The sequence below is a fragment of the Coniosporium apollinis genome (assembly GCF_000281105.1).
Source record: "Coniosporium apollinis CBS 100218 chromosome Unknown supercont1.32, whole genome shotgun sequence".
Classification (NCBI taxonomy): domain Eukaryota; kingdom Fungi; phylum Ascomycota; class Dothideomycetes; genus Coniosporium; species Coniosporium apollinis.
The window spans coordinates 144,281-165,511 of NW_006913294.1; the positions used below are offsets into that span (position 1 = coordinate 144,281).

Here is a 21,231-nt window from a genome sequence, read left to right on the forward strand (position 1 = left end):
GGGGAATGACCATTTACCATGTCTTTTCTGTTTATTGCATCAGTGTCGCGAAACAAGTGAGGCAGCAGAAGCTTTAATTGAGCGCACGACTTGGTCGTGGCATTGCTGCAGTACTGTTTATCTGTACAGCATACACATTTGGGACGCCGCTATTCAAGCCCAAACCTTCCATCGCATCCCATCCCATCCTTGGTTTCACTTCGATGCCGCAAGAGCTGCCCTAGACGCCAACTCTTACAGATCGATCCTCCATTGTTACGCCGCCTGAGTGTTATTTCTACTCAGAGACCCACACCAGAGAGCTGTCAGAGACCTTGAAGGATCTCCACTTTTAATACGCGCAGAAAACAAACAGATTCATGACCGTTAATTAAAGCGTACTATCGTGAACAAAAGGGGTGTCAAGTCCAGACGGACGGAAAAACAAGACGTGGAAACGGAGGACTGATAATCAACATCCTCAAGCGTGTAACCAAGTGAACTTTGTGTTGAGCAGACGCAAGAGCATAGTGTCTCTCAAGCTCTGAATAGACCGAAGTGGTACATCAGCAACAGCGCAATCGCCACAGCCGGCAGTATCAAGCTCGCCACAACGCCTGTCCAGAGCGCAACCTTCTTCTGATAGCGCCCGCAGTGCTGGATCTCGCCCTTGGAAAAGCTCATGATAAGCCAGTCGAACTTGCCGAATCCATACAGGACAAGAAACGGCGGGAAGAACATCAGCATCACAAAGATGAGCCAAGAAAGGCGCTGTTTCCTCCTGCGGTGGACGGTGTAAACAGAAGATGCAGGGCGAGGGTATGGTAGGATATGCGGGCTGACTTGGCTCCGAGGCAGAATGAATTCGCGAGGCCGGTTTGTGTAGACAGGGTGGAGTGGCGCGTCGGTGCCGCATTCTGATGCAGGTACGAAGTGAGAGAGACGGGTATGGTCGCTGGGAACCATGCTGCCCTTCTCCGATAGATGGGAAGAGGCGAGGCGCATCTCACGGAGTCCTGTTTGTCCTCTAACCGATGTGCGCTTCCCTCCTGTAAGCTTTGGCGACAGAAGCGACGTGCGTCTATCACGGCTTGGTTGGAGTCTGTGCTGGAACAGTCGCTGCTTGCTCAGCCTGTGAGCCTCATCTTCTGAATACACGGACGTTTCTGAAGGATTAGACGAGTGTCCGGAAGTGGCACGATCTGGTCCTTGAGCCGGAGAGAACTGAGACGGAGGCGATGACTGCAGTTGAGATTGCGTGAGCGGAGAGCTCGTGAAAGGTGGCCGCAATGGCGTACTGGCCCATGGCATTAAAGGACTGCTCGTATCGGCCAGACTACTGCCCGCATCACGCATACCAGTTCCCTCAGGTGTACCGGTCAGGTTCCCTCTCGGACCAAGGAAGGCCAGCTTTTCGAAGGAGTTGTCGCGCTTCAGTGCGAAGTCACTCGAAGCCGTCACTGCTGGAAAGGCCGGGTTGGACGAATCCTCGGAATGATCAGGAGAATGGCTTGCTGCGCTGGCTTTGCTCTCCAACGGCGATTGCAGGTAATGGTTGTTGTCTATTAGGATAGAGTCGCATGGACCTGAGCTCAGAAAGGCTTGCTCTTGCTGTGGCGTGAGCCTGAGGGATTCCAGCAATCCCATGTCAGTATCGAATGCCGTGCGTTGGCCTGTAGGGGTGAAGATGCCATCGCCTCTAGAATGAAATGCAGCACGGCCTGTCTCTGGGCTCAAGCTCATCTGCGGTGGGGAAGAGCTGAAAGGATTGATATGCTCGGCAGGTAGGGGCGAAGGTTGCCGCCAAGGGTTTCTGGTGCTCGGCGCGGCAGTCAATGCATGATAATGGGGGAAGCCGACTCCGCCTCTGAAGTCGTACGAAGGCTGCAAAGTTTGTTGGCCCGAACCAGCATCTGGAGGGTTTGTACGGCCATTCTCGGATTCCTGGTCGCCAAGTTGACTCGGAAAGTCCCTGGAGCGGTCGAGGCCCTCAAGACTGAACGGCTCGCCAGTAGTGAAGTCGGTGTCCTCGCGTTTCAAGTCAGGGCGACTCGGATCCATGACAGTCTCCCAATCGTGCTCATCGCCTTCATCATCAACATCAGCGTACGAATCCTTGCCAGGCGACTGGTCCTTGCTCCATGATGCTCGGACTGGAGACAACTTCCTCCACATCTTCGGGATACCCGAAGATGGCCTGTCTATCGAAGCCGCGGGAAAGTCCAGTTCGGCCTCATTCGTCTCGCCAGGTGAACCGCTTTCGATTTCGACGGCATTGTAGCGAGGCGTGATGTCAAGTGGTATAGGCAGTTTACCTTCATCTCGAGGAGTACTGGTATTGCTGACCAATATGAAGCTCCCACTAAGTCGATTCTTCGTATTGTTTTGACCCACAAGCTCAAGCTCCGCGCCGACGATGCGGTCAATTGCACGCTGGCTTCGCCGTCTGATCTCAGTTTGACTTCTCTTCAGCGCCGGTACGCGGGTGTAATGAACAGCAAGCGCGGTGTCGCTATGAGTGCTTGTTGGTCGAGGTTTGCGGGTCTTTTCCGGATTTACAAACTTTGTTCCGGTTTCTTGTGCTTGGATAGGCTCTTGAATTCTTGGCGAAGGCAGCGCTGTAGAAGATGCTACAGCCGACCGAGCATTGCTCGAACGATTGGCCACGCCAGACGGCTGCAGATCATCCAAGGAAAACTGCTGCGACGGCGGGTACAGTAGATTCCGGGTGTCTCCGTAGGAAGAGAACCGTTCAGAAACAACAGACAAGTTTGGCATCACGAAGAACGGACGAGGAGCCTCAAAGTTGATTGGAGGACCAAGAGGTAGCGGGACGGTTGGCGGTGTCCCGGGATGGTTTCGGGAAGGCCTCAGCCTATTCGGAAGGAAAGTTGTCTGATCTGGAGTCCGTGGACTGGATATCGTGCTGCTGTGGTTGCTCCCGCGATTGAATCCGAAGTCGAGCTGACTAAGACCAGACGACCGGGTGATGAGTTGGTGATCGCTATTTCCCGGCGTATGGTCCAGTCCGGGAGGATCGTCATCAACAGCATTCATAAGATCCATCAACGAGGCTTGTGACAGATTCTGGTCCCCGTACTGATTGAGGATGCTCCCAATGGTGCTGTTTTCTTGACCGCCACTGATGTCCATGTTGGGATGACGGAAGAACTGGTCCGGAAGGGGGCGAGACAGCCTCTGACTGCTGCGCGTAGAAGTTCCAAACTCGTACAAGTATGAACTTATGTCAATCCCATCCGCGTAGTCCGTTTCGCTAGGCCTCGCTCCGCACGGGATACTTCGGCGGTGAAAGAGGCTTGATGGGTACATTGACTCCGAATCCCTGTGGCCGGCGGTAGAGGCATAAAAAGATTCGGCATCGTAGCAACCCTGAGCGAGATTGCCGTCAGACATCGAGACTCGTGCAGCATCACGACTCACTTCGATTTCTGGCTCAGTATCAGCACCGAGGACTGGCGTTGAGTAGTTCACGCTGCTCAACAGACGAGGTTGATAGATAGATGTAGGCTGTGCCGGCAGGAAAGTCATCTCTCGTCCCTCTTCGGGACTTGCTAAGCCGGACGACTTCGAGTTCTCTTTCTTGCGCTGGAGGACCCTCGATATCCTCTGCATGAAGCTGGGCGACGTGGCTGCGCTAACTACACTCGGGGTTGAGCGGAGCGACGGAGAAGCTAGGAGCTCCCCCGATTCCAGCCTAGCATGTGGCGGTGTCCTCGGGTTTAGAGTTGCGGGGGCTGGAGGCAGAGGAAGGTTTACGAGAGGCGCGGGCCTCCTTGAGCTTCTGCGCCTGTTGCGTGCGATCGAGTCGTATGCTTCCGAATAATCATCGTAGATGGCGCGCGCCGGTCCTTGTTTCCCTTGCGAGCCAACCCACTCCCTATCACCGCCTTCTGATGGCGCTACCATGTTCTCTTGCAACAACAAGTTCTCGGACGAGTTGTTAGTGAAGTAGTCGATCAAATCCACATCACGATCTGCGGGAGTCTCAAAGTCAGACACAATAAGGGACGCATGCGGGTTGACAACATCAAACGACGCGCCTCTAGTATGCACAATGGTAGGTTTGACTGTCGGTCCCGGATGGACTGACTCGACTGCGCTGGTAGATGCCGCGCGGTGAGGCAATTGATCCTGTGCGCGTTCGGAGGAAGGCTCCGCATATGCCGCCTGCGGAGGTTGCGGAAACCTTGAGAGTGAGAATGTTGACGAGCTAGTGAGACCACCAATACTTGGTCTTAAATAGCTGCTTGATGACTCGGAGCGAAGGGGTGAGGGATTTGCAGGACGGGTGCTGATCTGGCTGGGACGAGGCAGGTGTTTGATTGGCTTGAAGGACTTGCTGAAGTCTCGGAAACGACTGGTGGTGGAACGGTAGAAGTTTTCAGCTTCGTCTGTCGACGGAGACTCTGCAGGATGGAACGAGGGACTTTGCGATGTGGCAGGTAGAGAAATGAAGGACGGCGAGAGCAAGCCGTGCTCCAATGAAGCCTCGGAGTCGTCTTCAGGCCGCTGCAGGCGGAAAGTTGGAGAGAATGACAGTGACGTATTGCTTCTTGGCGGAGATGAGACGGGAGATAACCGCCCAGTCGTACTCAGATCGCTGGTGGCCGGCTTCCGTTTGAGGCGCTTCCCTTCGCTCGAGGCTGGTGGACTCGGTGCGGCCTGCTGCCTCCGATATTCATGGAGCGTCAGTTTCCGCACTGGTGTGCGAGACGAAATTGAGCTAAGCGAGGGTTGTGGTGAATGCACAGGCGTCTGCAGGACCGCAGCGCCCTGAAGTGCTGCTGGAAGCGGATGCTGTGCGTTCATCGCCATAGTTCACTTCAGGCTGGCACCTTTCGGATGACTTTGTCGACAACTTTACGGGTTCGGGTGATGCTCCTTTCGCCTGCCACGGTGTATTACATGGGATGATAGAAAGTCTCCACGCTCGATGTCCACCTCTTCAGCCGCATGTACATGACGGATTCGCCTTCATCCTGCGATACGTCGAGTTCGCGGTCGGGGACCGGTGCTCCAAGGCCAAGACCGCAGGCAGTGGCCGGAATCACTGCTGGCTCAGCCCTCTATCAGCCGCCCGCGTCTGTAGACGCGCCAGATATACTGTGCAGTACCGACGTTGATGGTCTTCCTCTCGGGTTGCAAGCTCTTCCCCGAACTTAAAAGAAGCCGCACAAGAATCCTCGCTCGCGGCAAACTGTGTTCTGCGGGTCGAGAATGGGTAACGAAGGAAGCGAGTGTACGGAGGACGTTCCAAAAGAGCGGACAACTCTGGACGCGGGCGAGGAGAAGAGAGGGCGTGTTTGGTCGAGGTTTGAGGTCTAGTATGAGGGACTGTCGTCCAGCTTTCGGATGGGGAAGATTAACTGTGTCGAGAGAAGGCGGAGGGTCGGTATACCTAGGCTCGAAGTCGCGAATATGGGGTACTCAGATTGAAATCAACTGCCGTCAAGGCGGCTCCTCAGAGCGTGAATTAGGGGAAGAAAGAACACGGAAAGGGCAGTCACGAATCTGGCAGCTTCCACGGTAAGAAGGTAGCCCTGCAACCCGCACATGGCATGCGGCGACAGCAGCAAAGAAGTATGAAAGAGGCTCCATTTTGCCTCGGGGCGGTCATCCCCGACGTACCCAGCTGCTACAACCCCCTCCAGACTTATGCTCAGCACGCGGAGCTACACGGCTTTCTGGGAGAAGCACGATGCGTGAGGTGTGTGGTCAGAAATTCGGAGGCCAAAGCCCTGGGTGGAACACCAAAAGCCATGGATGTCACCAGCGCCCCGCCAATCAGATGCGGCAGGCCGTCGAAACAGCCCTGTCCGCTCCTCCACGCCGTCCATTTGTCACGGTAGAACACCACCACTCACTGTGCAGAGATGCGAGATTCGGCAGCTAATGCGGGTCATCGGATCTTGCTCGCACTATTGGGCAAACTGCGACGACTTTCGTGGCGGACGAATCACTGCGGGCAAAGACCTTGCTGCAGCTGCGACGCGTGGAGCTCTCCCGTCTACAGTCTTCTATCAAAGTATCTTTTTCAGCTCATACCACCGTTAATGTATGCAGAATGAGATTTGCGGTTACAAAGCACTGTCTAAAATACCCCGAAAACCCGGTCGAAGTCCTGGGTATTCCCAATCCACGAATCAAAATACCGCTCACATGGCTTCCGTCCAGCAGAAGCGTTACGACAGTGTTTAGGGTAGAGTATTCTGCTGAATTTCATTTAGTGTCTGGGTTATGTCCTGTCGAGCAAGTGATGATATCTCACTTACATTTCGTGGGTAAGTAGACATGATTTGCCCCAAATATGTCATCATCACTTCGCGCCTTATTAGGCAACGGAACGCCGGACAGTGTCACAGCCGGTACAGCCCGCTCTCAGGCTACCTTCCAGGCCTGCCTGACGGTCACTCGTAATGACCGGCTAAAGCGGCTTGTGTAGGCGGTGCAGTAGACGATAGACATTTTGTCTGACTCTGCTCTTGGGTTATCGGGCGATGCTTGCGGCCGGTGTGGTCTTTCGTGCTCGCCCACCGATGATAACCCTCTGCTTGTGGGAGACTTTCGCGGGTGCTTTCCAAGAAATCACTTGCAGAACCTTTCGTCCGACTCACCAGTGTTCACCGGACCGTTCACAACAGCAATGAGTCACTGTGACTCGCCCGTGACGGGTCATCTTCCGTTGCTACTCCCTTTTTCCGTGTCCGTCAACAGCCACACTGTAAGGAATGAGAATCCCAGTGCGGTTGCAAGCAGAACTGGCACGCCGATTTGCCAAAAGTCAAAGAGAGTGGCTGTAGCATCTGACGAGAATTCGGTGACACTCATGCCAAAGAAGCTGGTCAGGAGACTCAACGGTGTGACTATGGCTGCGATTCCTGCTATGGCAATTCCGACTTTGGTGAACCGCTCAGTGGCTATACGGCCTTTGTCCAGCCTGTCGGTGATCTGAGATGTGCCGTACGAGATGGCCTAAGAGATCACTTAGTTAACCGTCTCAAGGTATCGGCGACGGCTCAAGGTTTGCCGACTACGATTGGGAGTCTCATGAGCGGTAAATATGAAAAGAGCTCACTTACCATTTGAATCAGGCTTTCGAACTGGTTGATATATATCCTGCAGAGCTTCTGCTGCTGTGCAATCTTGTTCTTGGTTCGTACAGCCTGCAACTGGGCACGGTTTCGGGTTTCTGGAATGTTGAAGTATCTTTCGGGGGCCAGCAAATCCGTGTGTTGCGCTAATCCGATTATTTGCTGCACAGACTGGAAGAACGCCGTAAATTCTTCCAAACCGGATAAGTACCTTTCGATGAGCGCAAGGTTGTTAAGTTTTTCCATAATCACCGGAAGATCATCCAGTTGCGGAAGTCTCGGGAGCTGGCAGCTGTCAGTTCAAACCGTGGCAATACCGCGAACAGGATACTTGCTCTATGATGAGATTGTATGGGATCGAATACGTTGAATGCGAAGTCCAACTGCTCTGCAACAACCCACAGAATGGAGAATGCAAGGATCCAGACACAGGCTAGATACTCTCGACCGTATGGATGCTCGTCAATGATACGCTCTGTACAAAAGGAGCTCATCTCCTCCGCCAACTGACAAGGGCCAGTGAAGTGCGTGATGACGGTCCCTTGAGAACATCAGCAACGCACGGGCGATGAGATGGAGAAAGTCAAAAGCATACCAGCGCTCTCTGATGTGGGCAAGCAGACCACCATTCGGAACTGCACTGGGATCAAAGACGCCCAAAGCGGGGCGCGTCTTCCGATAAACCACGCTCTTGTCTGAATCCAGATGACTTTGCCTATCAGTTCACGCCGAAAGACCTAGCAGTAAAGAGATAAGGCAGAGGCACGTACCTTCATGACCGCCAGGAGCGCTGGTAGGACCGCCGAGAATCTGCCCAGACGACTGTTGTGAGTCTAGACATCTGTGGTTCCCTATATACAGGTTTGTGATTTCCTAGGCATGTTAGTGAAGAGCAAATAAATCATACGGAAACCGCGCGTACATTGATCGCCGCTTCGTCCCACCCAACAATATTACTAGTCGTGTGAGTTGGAGCCTAAGGTGAGTGTCTATTTCGACTCACATCCAGCGCGTTCTGAGCCGGTTGCGATCCTACCAGCGTCAGTTGATGTAACAGGTCGCTCTGAATGCGAAATACCCACAGCCAGCCGCTGCCTCAGATCAACATGAGAATGCGTCCCAGCAGCACCGAGACCATGACCATCGCGGTGGAAAGTTGTCCGCCAGCAAGGTGTGGGATTCTGACATGCACCAAGCTCCGGTGAGGCATCGTCGTAGATATAAACGTCGCACCGGTGGCTGTCGTCCGAGCTTGTGTCGAGGCCTGACAGTACAGACTTAGGCTGAGGAGCGTCTGTTAGGCGGAAAGGCGGCGGATTACGCTTGTTTGGGTGGTATCGCTGGTGCTTCGCGAGCTCCGTCATGTTGATAAGTATATCCCTTGGGTTTACCATATTTTCAAGCAGTAAAGATGAGAGAAACGTATGTTACAACAAGGCTTCTACATAAGGTGCCTAGATACCCACGTTGCCTCGCGCGTAATATGTAAAATTAGCATAACCGTGAGCAACGCTATGAAACCGGCCTGTTTCAAGCGGTCCCATGGTCGTGGTGCGACGCATGGAAGTGAGGCGGCGTTCCCTGGCGCTTGTCTTGAAACCATGATGGCTCAAGCGGGCGGCCTCACCAACGCAAGGCCAATCCAGCGTCTCGAAAATGAGCAGTTGTACTATCCCTTTTCAAGGTGTGATACAACCAACCAGTTAGTCCCGCAAGCAGATGTTACGGTAACCCCTTGAACAAACAGTTCTGTGTTCGTGTAGCTACGAATAGGTACAGTAGCAGCCCAAAACACCACGAGGCCTCTGCACTCAGGTGTCGATAGCCTTCTAAGCTTGCTGTCATAAGAAATCAATCACACCAGAGTAAACGTAGACAGCCGGTCGCGTGAATCGCAGGATACATAGGATCTCACCCAACCATATGCGCAATCACCAGGCAACCGCGCGGCTTGAGTACTCTGCTTTCCAATACCTTGTAGCTTCGTGGTCTCCGGTCGATATCCGAGGCCAGAACCGTACGTGCATTTCCAACAACGCTGCCCAATCGCCAGCGCACCGCCATTCATGTGGTGTACTTCCGAGCAATCGGGATGTTCTTCGATAAATACTCACGGTACGTCGGAGTCGGCCGGGGACCGAAAACATGATTCCTTAGATCCTCGATAGCGCTTGCCCATCTGATAAGTGCGCCTTCCTTCCAAGCCGTCTGGTGTAGTGTGAGACCGACAGGAAATCCTGCAGCGTCAAGGCCAATCGGCACGCAAATTATAGGATAACCTAAAGAAACTCAGCCGAGAGCATCGAACTGACTGAAATTAAACTCACCAGCCTGTGCCGCCATTTGCTGACCAATACCTTTTCGATCGCATAAGATCAGAGCATCCAGCTCTACCGACTCGCCATTCTTTCTGACATGCTTCAAAGCTCCATCGATGCCAAACCGGCGTGATTCTTCTTGTATGTATGCTAGAGCGCTGCGGTAGGTATCATCGCGGACGCCGCACTGCTTGATTATCTCGTGAAAATTGTCTTGTCCATTAGGGAAAGCAGGATGATCTCCAGGCGATGCGCCTTCCGTGCCAGCGTTTTCCTCGTTGAATGCAATCACATCCTCTAGGTTCTTGATGGACGTGTTGGAGAGCTCTGATAAGTACGCGTTGATCGTGTTATATGCTTCGACTTTGACGACTGTAAACTCGGATTTCGACGGTTCACCAAACTCCCTACGACTGTCAACGGAGACTTCCACAATATTACTGGGTGGACCAACCAGTCCCATGTTCCAGTCTCGGGGATTCGTTCCGTCGTGCAGGGGAAATCAGTCTCGATAAGCTCACCTCCGGCTGCAGTAATCGCGTCAAGGATTTTGTTGGCTACTTCTCTCTGGTCCTCCGGAACAAAATCCCAGCACCGCTTCATAGGCATACCGAACTTAGCCCCCTGAAGTGCATGCCTATCACTCATGAAGGCATTGTAATCATCCTCTTGATGCCTACTCGGGTTGAGGGTGGATTGATCTCTCTTGTCCGGACCAACGATCGCGTCAAGTCCTAGTACCGCGTCGTAGACGGTCCGACCCATTGAGCCTACCGTGTCCATAGACTCAGTAATCGGGATAACTCCGTTTCTTGATGTGAGGCCAACAGTGGGCTTAATGCCAACCACACCGTTGATCAAGGAAGGGCCAATAATGGATGTATCGGTCTCTGTACCAAAAGACAGGGGCACGATATTGGCGGACACGGAGACTGCAGAGCCTCCGCTGGAACCGACTGCTCCAGTCATATTCAGCTTGGTCCGGGCATGGATTGCTAGACACTCACAAGGACTGCTAGAGAGATCATATGGGTTTCGGACCTGACCACGCCGGGGCGAATACCCAGTTGAGTAGGCCTTTGACCGCACCGATGCCCACTCAGACATGTTGGCATGGCCTAGAATAACTGTGCCCGCTTCTCGCAGCTTGGAGACTACATGCGCATCTCGGGGCACTATACTGCCAAGGAGGGCCCACGAGCCAGCGGTGGTTTGCATCTTGTCTTTAGTGGCCATGTTCTGCATCACATTAGTTTGACCAAAGCAAGAGCAGGTCATGTCGTACATCCTTGACCAGAACCGGCACACCGTGCAACGGGCCTCGTACTTTGCCTTGCTGTCTTTCATGATCTAGTTGCGCTGCAATATCCAAAGCATCGGGGTTAACTTCAATCACAGATTCCAGATACGGGTCGACCTATCCCACTCGGTATCCGTCAGAGACAATAACTGTGTTCAGCAGAGGGGTTTAAGTGTACAAACAGGTCTTGCCTGCAACTTTAGAGAAAGGATAGATGCTGAGTCGGCAAATTGCTTGATACAGGTAGGCGATGGGAGAAGGCCTACCGCTCGGATCCGTTCGAGACAGATGCTCGTATATTCTCTTGATGTCAGACGGCCCTTGCTGAAATGCTCTTGAAGCTGATGAATAGACGTTTCATAGAGATCTATGGAGTTCACCGGGTCCAGACGGAAGATTGGTGGCACCTCGTCCTGGCAGATGGAACATCCTTCTCTTTCAGACGACATGCTTGTAATCGCATAAGAAAGCTTTGAAGGACGGATGAAGACATTGTGCTGGCTCAGACGGTTTACGAATAGTCGAGCAACTCGGCCTCTCGAGGCCTGACGAAAGTTCATGGGCGCTTGTGGCTGCCTGCTGATTGGCGGACTTACCGCCAAAGTGTGGGGTTCGCGGCCTCAGGCTTGAGTGTCTCCGGTCTTCATCCCCTTAACACACCACCGTCTTCTAACGTGTACCGGCAGCACGTTGCGGCCTGCTGCGCATATGTGTCATGCGACATGGCGTTTATGGTCAGACATGAATGGTTGGAATACAAGGCGGCCCAAGTGCGCTATTTCCCACATGCATGGGCGTCGGCATAGCCGCTGGACTCGCGCGTCCTGGCCCCAATACTTCATATCGAGCCTAATACCCAGGCCAATTCAAGGTAGTTCAATATCGTCTTGTCGTTCAGCTGCCCGTAGAAGACTCCGTGGGCTGGTCGTTCAGATCTCCCCTTACAAAAGTGCTTTGCCATCATTCTCGGATAGACGCAGCGTTTCGCAGGCAATACTGGCTTTGGAAGCCGCAAGTTTTCCCGATCTGGCATTCTTCGTCTTTCAATGGAAGGCCTTCCAGCGCAGCGACAACCCAAAGGCGCATATGCGACTACAGCGCAACCTACTCTCCATCCGCCCACCATATACTCAGAGCCAACAGGGTCAAGCTCTGAAGTGGATGACAAAGGCGAACCTACCAAAGCCTACGTTCTTCAGCCAGCTGATGAAGGCTTCGGCGCCTGGAGTTATGTTGCAAGCGCGTTTACCATGTTTATCGTCGTATGGGGTCCGTGATCGTAACTGTGAAGTAGCTAAGATCGAGGCTTACACTATGCATCAGGATTCCCCCAAGCCTTCCCAATCTTTCAGACGTACCTTGCAGCAGGAAAGAACGCTAAACACCGTGATTCACTTCTGCTTGGCCTCCTAGCTCCAGGACTCCAGGACATCCTAGAGGGCATCCTGTTTCAAGTTCTGCCGCGTTCGCCAAGATACCGGAGGACTATTGTAGTCTTTGGCATTCTTGCCATTACCGCAGCCATGTTCTTCGCCAGTATTGCAGATACAGTATGGCAGATCGTTCTATCGCAAGGCGTCCTCTTCGGTGTCGGCGGTATCATGCTGAACTTCGTTCATGTGTCAATCTTCTCGGAATGGTTCGAGCAAAAGAAGAGCAAAGCGATGGCAGTCATCTGGCTGGGCTGGCGTGTAGGAAGTCTTGCTTTTCCGATCGTCTGCCAGTGGCTATTGGATAAACATGGATACGAGAAGACACTACGGGTATTGATCGCGCCCATGTTGGCCCTGCTGGCACCAACTATCGTGCTGTTCCGAGGCAGATACCGTACAGCGACAATCAGCAGCCAACCCATGGCTCCGAGGGTCTCAAAACGGACCGCGTTGCGAGCTCGCAAGATCTGGTACAATCTCTTTGTATCTTCCTTGTTTTACTTTGTAACCAACGTGCCTACGATGTTTATTGCCGCTTTCGCTTCGGATCTTAAGCTCAGCACATCTGATCAAGCAATCGCACTGTCTTTACGAGCCCTAGGTGATATGCCAGGCATGTATCTGTTCGGCTGGTTAGGGAACAGCGGATCTTACCAAGCTCTGATGGCTCTGTGTGCTCTGTCAACGTCTCTCGTTCACTGTCTAGTGTGGGGCTTCGTCAAGACCCGATTTGGCCTGTTCGCATATGCACTTGTATTCGGTCTCGCCAATGGAGGTGAGCAATGCTCAGACTATCTCAACACAGGAGTTAAGCCATGCTTACTGGTTACAGGCTACACGAATTGCATGATGCCGTTCTTCGCCGAGATTGCCGGGAGCGACGGTGCATTGTTCACTGTAGTACACAGCTTGTTCAGTTTCCTCCGTGGGTTTGCTATACTCTCTGTCGGCCCTGTGGGAGTGCATCTCCTCCGGCTAGGCGGCGAGGTTGTCACTGAGTCGTACGCAATCGGCAAGTACAAGGTTGGTAGCCTTATACTCGGTCGTACGATAGCTGCTAATCAATTCAGTACCTTGTTGCATATGCATCCGGCATGACGTTTGCGAGCGGAGCATTGACACTCTTTTCAATTCATTTCTGGAAGCCGCCAAAATGAACGACATTTGAGAATGCACTGCACCGTACTCAAACAAAGCGAGCGTATCTCTTTCCCTCGCCTCTGCTTTGCTTGTCGGCTCCATTGGCTCCACCAGCTTTAATAGACGAAGAACTGCTGCGTCAACGGCAGCGTCTCCGCCGGTCCCGCTGTACAGTGCATACCATCCGCTTCGACTTTCTGCAAGCAATGATCGTCAGCCAAGCGTGGCGCTAGACCTTCACAAATCAAGGATAGTACTCACGTAGCTCTCCGGGTCAACTTTCATCTTCGGCATCGTAGAGTTATATTTCATATCATGCTTCGACACGTTCCGACAATTCTTGACCGCCTCAACTCTCTTCCGCAGGCCATAGCCCTTCACAACACCGTTATCGATACTCGCCTTGCTCACAAACGCAACACTCGAAGAGGGCACCAAGGGCGCGAACATAGGCCTCATGATCATCGGCTCGACCGTTGGAATCGAGGCATTCGGATCACCCACAATCGCGCAGGCGATCATGCCGCTCTTAATCACCATCTGCGGCTTGACGCCAAAGCTCGCCGCATTCCACAGGACCAAATCCGCCAGCTTGCCGACCTCGACGCTACCGATGAGATGGCCCATCCCCTGCGCCAGGGCCGGATTGATAGTGTACTTGCTGACATAGCGTTTGACGCGGAAGTTATCAGCGTCGGTGCCCTCGTCTTCGTTGAGCACGCCGCGCTGGCCTTTATTCTTGTGCGCCGTGTGCCAGGTGCGCAGGATGACTTCGCCGCAGCGGCCCATGGCTTGCGAGTCCGAGGACATCATGCTGATGGCGCCGAGGTCGTGCAGCACGTCTTCTGCGGCGATGGTCTCGGCGCGGATCCGGGATTCAGCGAAGGCGACGTCTTCCGGCACGTTGCGTGACAGGTGGTGGCATACCATGACCATGTCGAGATGCTCGTCGAGGGTGTTCCTAGTGTAGGGCCGGGTTGGGTTTGTGCTGCTGGGGAGGACGTAGGGGTGCTCGACCACGGAGATGATGTCGGGTGCATGCCCACCACCAGCACCTTCGGTGTGGTATGTGTGGATCGTGCGACCATTGATTGCCTTTACAGTCTGCTCAACGAAGCCGGATTCGTTCAGCGTGTCGGTGTGAATGAGTGTCTGAACATCGTACTCGTCGCAGACCTTGATGCAGGTGTCGATAGCTGCCGGTGTACAGCCCCAATCCTCGTGCAGTTTGAGACCGCAGGCGCCTGCCTCGCACTGCTCCTGCAAGGGCTTGGGTTCGTTGTCGTTTCCTTTACCCGTCACGCCGACATTGACAGGCAGCTCGTCGAAAGCCTGGAGCATCTGCCGGATGTGCGAAGCTCCCGGCGTGCAGGTCGTTGCGTTCGTCCCGGTGCTTGGGCCGACACCACCTCCAACGAATGTGGTGATACCAGAGGTCAGGGCCTCGAAGGCTTGTTGTGGGCATATGAAGTGAATATGCGTGTCAATGCCACCAGCGGTGACAATGGATTGTTCGCCAGCAATTACGTCGGTGTTGGCACCAACGACCAGCTCCGGATCCACGCCATCCATGATGTCCGGGTTGCCAGCCTTCCCGATGCCGACGATGATGCCATCTCTGATGCCAATGTCCGCTTTGAAAATGCCGCTCCAGTCGACTATCACTGCATTGGTAATGACCGTGTCCAGTGACTCTTTATCTGGCCGTCCGCTTGCTTGGCCCATGCCCTCGCGGATCGTCTTACCGCCGCCAAACGAGCATTCATCGCCATAGTGCGTGTAATCTTTCTCGATTTTGATCCACAGATCCGTAGCGCCGAGACGCATAAGGTCACCTGTAGTTGGGCCGAACATACTATTATAGTGCTCCCTTTCCATGGTCGCAATATCGATATGTGCAGAGTCCCCTTGAGGCTCTGGTGTGTGGAGGAAACCTCCCTTCTGAACCTGCTCAAGGATCTTGTCCGCAACAGACGAGTCCCCTATAAACCCGTTGGCAATGCCGTTGCCTCCCCTGATGATCTGATTTCCCCCAATCTGGACAAGCGTCACAGTCTTCGTGTCGCCCGCTTCGAAACGGATGGAAGTGCCTGCCGGGATATCGAGACGGTATCCATGGGATTTGACGCGATCGAACTCTAGCTGGGAATTGGTCTCGATGAAGTGGTAGTGCGAGCCAACCTATGTTCCGCCATAAGCCGCAGTCTACTTCTTTCTTTACCCTCAGATATATGCTTACCTGAATCGGCCTATCGCCCTTGCTAACCACCTTCAGCTGTATCCTCTTCCTGCCCTCATTCAGTGTGATTTTCCCATTCTTTACCGCCACAACCGCACCCGCTTGCATCTTTGCATCATACACTGACGAGTCCGGCAGAGGAAACTTGTCTTGTGAGGGTACTGGTAAGAAGCTTCCGTACAAAGCTTTCTCAAGATCGCCATCGTCTGTACTGATGGGGTTGTGGACTGTTATTAGGGAGGTACCGGCGGGAAACGTGGCCTCGACCTGTAATGAGGCGAGGGAGGAGACGACAGCCGGGAGGACATGGCGGCGGCCGAGCATCTCCTTGCCCATGGACATGAGGTCTGCGACTGAGTGATTTCCATCGCGGGTGAGCTGGAGGTTGGCTTAGCCTAAGGGGAGGATTTGGAAAAGTGAGCCGCACTTCGTGCAGGTTGTTCGCGATCAATGCCTGATTCTCGTTAGCCAGAATAAACGCACTGACAGGAACACACATACAGTAGCTTCAGCATGATTGAGCGTTACCCCTCGAGCAAGCCTGCGTTGCGCAAGCAGGCCGAGCTGGGAGATGACAAGCTTGTCGGTCTAATTGTAGTTCCAGGGTCAGCGGGGTACTCTGTGGTCCATCTAGGTCGGACAAGCGTACTTCCTTCGGTACCAACTGCATTCTGACTGTGCAAAAAAGGTTGAGCCAAGCGTCAAAAGCGAACAATTGCTCTCAGAAGGCGGACAGCTCAAATCACGACTCTTTAGTTTGTCTTCCAGCCCCGCTCTACATGGGGTGACTTGTTGTTGTTCACTAGCCCGCCCGCAGTGGCCAGACTGACGCAGAGACCGATAAGGCTCTCGGCGCGATCCGCGCACGGCACATCTACAGGGGGCGGGACGAGTGTTTGAAGAAAGTAGCACCGCTTTTGTATTTATATCTGGGTATGATACTACAAAATCGTCGATGAACAGAATGAACAACCGATGAGCCTGCATACAGGAGAGGCCGGGAAAGTGAGAAGTTGGGAAGACCATTGAAAGCCACCAGCCGCACCAACGATAAGAACTTCCTACCAGACGAACAAACACAGTGTCCCTTCATGTTGACTGCATGAGCTGCAGGGACCTGCACAAATCACTGTAAAGAGACCACATCATGAGCAAGACTATGCAGCATCACTCTTGCGCTTCTTTCTCGACTTTTTCTCCGAAGTTGGCGGCGGCGCGGGTTCCGCCTCTTGCGACTCCCCTTCGCCCTTCGACTTGCGAGACTTCTTCTTCCTCGGTTCTTCCGGGCTTGACTCCTTCGCCTCCTTCTTCCTTTTCTCTGGACTTTTCGCCTTAACCGACACGGCAGGCTCTGGCGAAGCGGCTGGCACTGGGATACGCGTACTCTTCTTGGTTGAAGCCTGTGGAGCTTGTGAGGCCTGCGGGACAGAGGATGGCAGTTCCGCTGTGACACCGTTCTCCTTCCCGGCCTTCGCCTTGCGACCCTTGGTTGTCTTGGTAGGTTGGGAGATCGGTGGGGTCGGCAGCTTTGGAGCCGGCGTCGGGCTCTTCGCTACCTCTTCCTCCTCGTCCTCCTCGTCTTCATCCTCGGAGGATTCTTCCGTATCATCTGCCAGAGCTGCGGCAGTGGCATCCGCATCAGGAATTTCGTCATCGTGGGGGGAAGCCTCAATGGGGGCCGCCTTGCCGGTCTTCGCCAGGTACTCTGCCAGGTACTCTGTGTACTTCTCCCGGTTTGTGTGGTAGGCTTCTTTCCACATCTGGAACATGTCAATTCGAAACTTTGCCCAGGCCTTAGTACGGGCGAGCGCGTACCGACTTCTCCCCATCCGGCATCTCATGCCATCGTTTTGTGATCTCCTCGGCGACCTCACCAGGCTTTACACCTTCACCAAGCTCGTCCTTGATAGTAGAACGTGCACTTTGAGCGTATAGGAGGTAGGCAGTGAGAGGGCGCTTCGGCGCATTGGGATCCTTTTCCTTCTGCACCCTCTTCTTCTTTTGCTTGACGTCTGCCTCTACCGGGGCCGGTGTGATGCCACGCCCAGCATTGCCTAGGGGATTGGAGATCGCGAGCGTGTCCGGTCCAGCGCTTTGGCCGCTGAGCACCTCACTGGTGTGCTGAACGAAAGCACTGCGAAGGTTGGTGACTAGGTTCTCTAGCTCCGTGAGGCCAGTGACAATCTAGGCGAGTATGGAAGTTAGACGCGACAACAGTTCATGAGGGTCTTTCGGGGACCGCAAAGCGCGAAGGAAAACGCGTCATGCGACGCGATAGGCGATGTGCGGGCAGCCTCTCAAGCAGTGATAGTAAGAGAATGAGATTGTGCCGTGGACTAACATCCGAACCGGGTGTTCCGGTGGTCGACAGTACAGAGGACCGATACGCCGTTGGCTGGTCGAAGCCTCAGGCGCATCTCCAGTCGCGTCGCATCACCATCGCGCGACGAGGAATAACAGAAAGAAAAACTCACCGAGTCTCTCGTGCGCATGAAGTTGGCTTTGCTCACGTAGCCCTCCGGAGTGCCATTCTCCTTCACTTCTTTCTTAGGACGGCCCATATCGACGCGCAATTATGGAAAAGGTGTTTGCGATGAGTGGTGCCGGAGGGTTGAGAAGTTTGGGGTCACTCGGGGCGGTCGGGTGTAGAAAAGCGGGCGATGGCTGGTTTATTCGGGGGCTGAGTGCGCGAGGAGAGCCCCCGCCATTTGGGCACTGGCGCCAAACGAGAGGCCCGATGTCACCCCAGGTTTGGTGCACGCAGCCGCACAGCTCGGCTTTTCACCCCCAAATGCAGTGTTCACAACAGCGCGCCCACACCTCAACTTTTCATCATCGCCCACACCTGAAATTTTCAGCATTACCCATCATACCAAGGCGACGTTACCGCGCAGTTGCTCTTTCTTACTCTGACCTGTCAAGCGAATCAACGAGGTGTTTCGTTTCAGCTGATCAAGGGTTGTTGTTATTCTGTCCGTACAGATACAGCTTTATGACTTGTCACATCCCATGCACTCAGGACGCATGGCAGAGCTGCAAAGTCCTGCTTGACCCGTAATTTGTGGCTGGTACTTTGTCTAGTTGTTACGCGCTTGTTTAAGCACCTTGCATGCTGTAAGCAGCACATCCCTTATCTCTCACAGGTCTTGTTGAGCAACCATACTTTAAGGGGATATTGAAGTCCGAGGATAGTTAAGATTTGCCTAGATATCAATGTGAACATTGCATCGTTCAGTTTGTGATGATACATCTCTCCCTCGTGTATTGATAAATGAACGTCATGATCACTAATATTCTTCGATGAACATGACGCTAGAAACATGCGAGCTTGCGGCCGCCAGCCTGTAAACAGAACACCGAGACGGAAGGTAGGAATGACTCGGGGGGCATCTCTTTCCCTAAGCTTCTCGGTTCATTGATCGTTTTTCTGCGAGTGAGCAATTGAGTTGAGTGAGGAGCACGGTAATAGTGATCGAAAATGTGAAGGAGAATGGAGCTTCGCATAGTAAGAGCCGCCAGGCGTGTACATTTGCTTCGTAGTTAGGTAGCGTCTACACCAGCTAAGGTAAGTGGTATCTCATGCCCTCAAAAACTCCAAACGCCTAACAAGTATCCAGACTAGAACATCAGAAACAGCTAGCTCCACGAACGCTTCTCATAACCGCCGCAGCGCGTCATTGCTACTACTTGTATTGTGGATGTGTTTGTTGTGGTCCGCCGGGTCCCTGAGGCGGCGGTCCGCCGCCGTAGCCCTGCATGGGAATCTGCTGAGGCCCTCCGCCCTGTTGAGCCTGGACATCCGGCCGGTACTTGATGTCTTGGTAGAAGTTGCAGACGTTGCACCCGATCTCCTGCCAAGGCTTGAGCGAGAAGGGTACGATAGGCTGCGCGGTTGGGTTAGTCGTCCGTATAGTGCGTTCGTTACAGGCGCTGAAGAACTTACAATGAAACAGAAGGTGAACCACTCCCTGATGGCGCGTTAGCATGAGCGTGAGTACGTAAGTGGGAGCTGTTTGGGCACGATCTTACCAGCGCTTGTAGACGTGACCTGAGAAGTTACCGCAGTTCTGGCATTGGACTGTAACATTCTCGTAGCCTTTCAGGCGCGAGGTGAAGGCTAAGGCAGTACTGTTAGACACCACGCGCACCTCATGAGGCATATTGCGCACGTACTGTGTGTGCCGCAGGTAAAGAAGAAGAACATGGCGCTGATGGATGCTCTGGAGCTGGTAGTGTGTTGAGTGGTAGGATTGCCGAAAGAAGTTTACACGAGGCAGACAGCAATGGGGTAATGGTGTTGTTCGAGCTGATCAAAGTCTGATAGTTGGAGGTGTTACGGCGCAAGACGGCGATGGTATTTGTAGAGATGCTCTTGGCCACCTTGGCCGTGACGACGACGAACAACGAGGAAGCTGCGGCTCAGCCACGAACGCCACTAACGCACGGCCCACGATCGACTGCATCAGATATTGAGGCTCTCAAGAGCGCGCCGATCAGGGCTGATGAACGCAGAATATTAAGGTAAGCTTCGAGTCGGATAGATATATCGCGCGCATAGTCGGTGCGCAGCATCTATCAGTATGGTGTATCAGACAGCAAAACTGGGTTCGAATAAATAAAGGATCATCAAGGTCAAGGCCAGTCCCGACCCGTTCTGTTCAAGGGTGAAGGAGCGATTGGTGGCACACATTCATAGAGCTCACATGGTATTGTATAGCACAAGGTTGACAGAAGTATTCTCGTATCCCCCCTCGCTCCGCCGCAATGCAACCCGGAGACGTTGCTTGACGCTTTAAGAAAATATCTACAGCCAATTTCGGATTGGAACAAACCAGAGAAGCCGCGGGACTCTTAACAGACTTTTAAAGATGCTACTCGCTATTGCGTCTTGAAAAGCAGGATCGCACAGTGCCCAAGGTAAAAGTAGATGAAGTGCTTAGTTTCTGGAATCTCGTCAGCCATCAAAAGTAGGAAAGGCTTGACTGACAACGTACCGTGTGTGACAAAGCTTCCAAAATTTCTGCCGACTATGCAATGCCATGTGGCACCTTTCCTGATATCGAACTGCATCTGGTTAACATGATGCTGTTGTGGACGGTGCGGGAGCCTCAGCCGAGGGCTGACCTCTTTCTTGATGTACTGCGCAATATCCTACATTCGGCTGATTAGATGATATGTTTAGTATGTAGAGTATGGGAGTGATGCCTTCTCGATGTTGAACTTGCTCATCGCCTCGGTAGCTGTGGCGGTTTTAGCAGTCTGATGGTGAGCGGATCCGCCTGGACGGTTTGTCCATACCGACTTCTATTGCCTCTTGCTGCATTTCCTCGCTCTTCCAAAGCTGTCAGCGGACTTCTTTCGAAATGGTCGTTTACTATCTTACCATGTCCACAGACTTTACCTGGGCTGTAACGGTATGGATCATTAGCATATTGAGCCTGCGGAAGAGCCTGCGGCTTCGCGCACCTTCGAGCTTTTCTGACTTTTCGCTTCCCATGATGATTTTTGTATATTATTTAATTGAGTTCGATCTTTCCAATGTACCCTCCAATACAGGTTCTAACCGAACAAGTGAGGATTTTAGTTCAGCGTGGGTTGAGCTCCCTTGACAGGGTCGAGGTTCTGCATCGAGCGTTGCTTCGGTTCGCGCTGTCCCCTCCGGAAAGTTCCGGACATCGCGAAAACCTTCCGAGGCCAAATTTTCGAAAGT

At 53.3% G+C, this 21,231-nt stretch overlaps 8 protein-coding genes across 8 annotated transcripts; 1 reads left to right on the forward strand and 7 right to left on the reverse strand.

The window, feature by feature from the left end:
* Window positions 1–516: 516 nt before the first annotated feature.
* Window positions 517–4,815, reverse strand: W97_06380 (uncharacterized protein; the record flags this gene model as incomplete). Its single annotated transcript, XM_007784254.1, has 1 exon — window positions 517–4,815. One exon carries the CDS (start codon window positions 4,813–4,815, stop codon window positions 517–519), a length of 4,299 nt encoding a protein of 1,432 aa, XP_007782444.1.
* Window positions 4,816–9,155: 4,340 nt separating this feature from the next.
* On the reverse strand, window positions 9,156–10,756 carry W97_06381 (uncharacterized protein; the record flags this gene model as incomplete). Its single annotated transcript, XM_007784255.1, has 5 exons — window positions 9,156–9,370; window positions 9,419–9,812; window positions 9,851–10,365; window positions 10,417–10,648; window positions 10,718–10,756. The coding sequence occupies 5 exons, from the start codon at window positions 10,754–10,756 to the stop codon at window positions 9,156–9,158; spliced, it is 1,395 nt and encodes a 464-aa protein (XP_007782445.1).
* Window positions 10,757–11,755: 999 nt separating this feature from the next.
* On the forward strand, window positions 11,756–13,299 carry W97_06382 (uncharacterized protein; the record flags this gene model as incomplete). The annotated part of the gene is made up of 4 exons (XM_007784256.1): window positions 11,756–11,978; window positions 12,033–12,917; window positions 12,975–13,165; window positions 13,213–13,299. 4 exons carry the CDS (start codon window positions 11,756–11,758, stop codon window positions 13,297–13,299), a joined length of 1,386 nt encoding a protein of 461 aa, XP_007782446.1.
* Window positions 13,300–13,398: 99 nt separating this feature from the next.
* Window positions 13,399–16,191, reverse strand: W97_06383 (urease; the record flags this gene model as incomplete). The annotated part of the gene is made up of 6 exons (XM_007784257.1): window positions 13,399–13,479; window positions 13,544–15,463; window positions 15,522–15,899; window positions 15,949–15,975; window positions 16,023–16,109; window positions 16,171–16,191. The coding sequence occupies 6 exons, from the start codon at window positions 16,189–16,191 to the stop codon at window positions 13,399–13,401; spliced, it is 2,514 nt and encodes an 837-aa protein (XP_007782447.1).
* A 487-nt stretch (window positions 16,192–16,678) lies between these two features.
* W97_06384 (uncharacterized protein) lies at window positions 16,679–18,082 on the reverse strand (the record flags this gene model as incomplete). Its single annotated transcript, XM_007784258.1, has 3 exons — window positions 16,679–17,281; window positions 17,337–17,705; window positions 17,996–18,082. 3 exons carry the CDS (start codon window positions 18,080–18,082, stop codon window positions 16,679–16,681), a joined length of 1,059 nt encoding a protein of 352 aa, XP_007782448.1.
* Window positions 18,083–19,204: 1,122 nt separating this feature from the next.
* On the reverse strand, window positions 19,205–19,725 carry W97_06385 (uncharacterized protein; the record flags this gene model as incomplete). Its single annotated transcript, XM_007784259.1, has 4 exons — window positions 19,205–19,405; window positions 19,465–19,489; window positions 19,551–19,638; window positions 19,695–19,725. The coding sequence occupies 4 exons, from the start codon at window positions 19,723–19,725 to the stop codon at window positions 19,205–19,207; spliced, it is 345 nt and encodes a 114-aa protein (XP_007782449.1).
* A 674-nt stretch (window positions 19,726–20,399) lies between these two features.
* W97_06386 (uncharacterized protein) lies at window positions 20,400–20,669 on the reverse strand (the record flags this gene model as incomplete). Its single annotated transcript, XM_007784260.1, has 3 exons — window positions 20,400–20,464; window positions 20,516–20,585; window positions 20,646–20,669. Coding segments are annotated over 3 exons (159 nt in total), but the record flags the coding sequence as incomplete, so codon positions are not given.
* A 30-nt stretch (window positions 20,670–20,699) lies between these two features.
* On the reverse strand, window positions 20,700–21,018 carry W97_06387 (uncharacterized protein; the record flags this gene model as incomplete). The annotated part of the gene is made up of 4 exons (XM_007784261.1): window positions 20,700–20,761; window positions 20,820–20,853; window positions 20,905–20,927; window positions 20,988–21,018. The coding sequence occupies 4 exons, from the start codon at window positions 21,016–21,018 to the stop codon at window positions 20,700–20,702; spliced, it is 150 nt and encodes a 49-aa protein (XP_007782451.1).
* Between the last annotated feature and the right edge of the window lie 213 nt (window positions 21,019–21,231).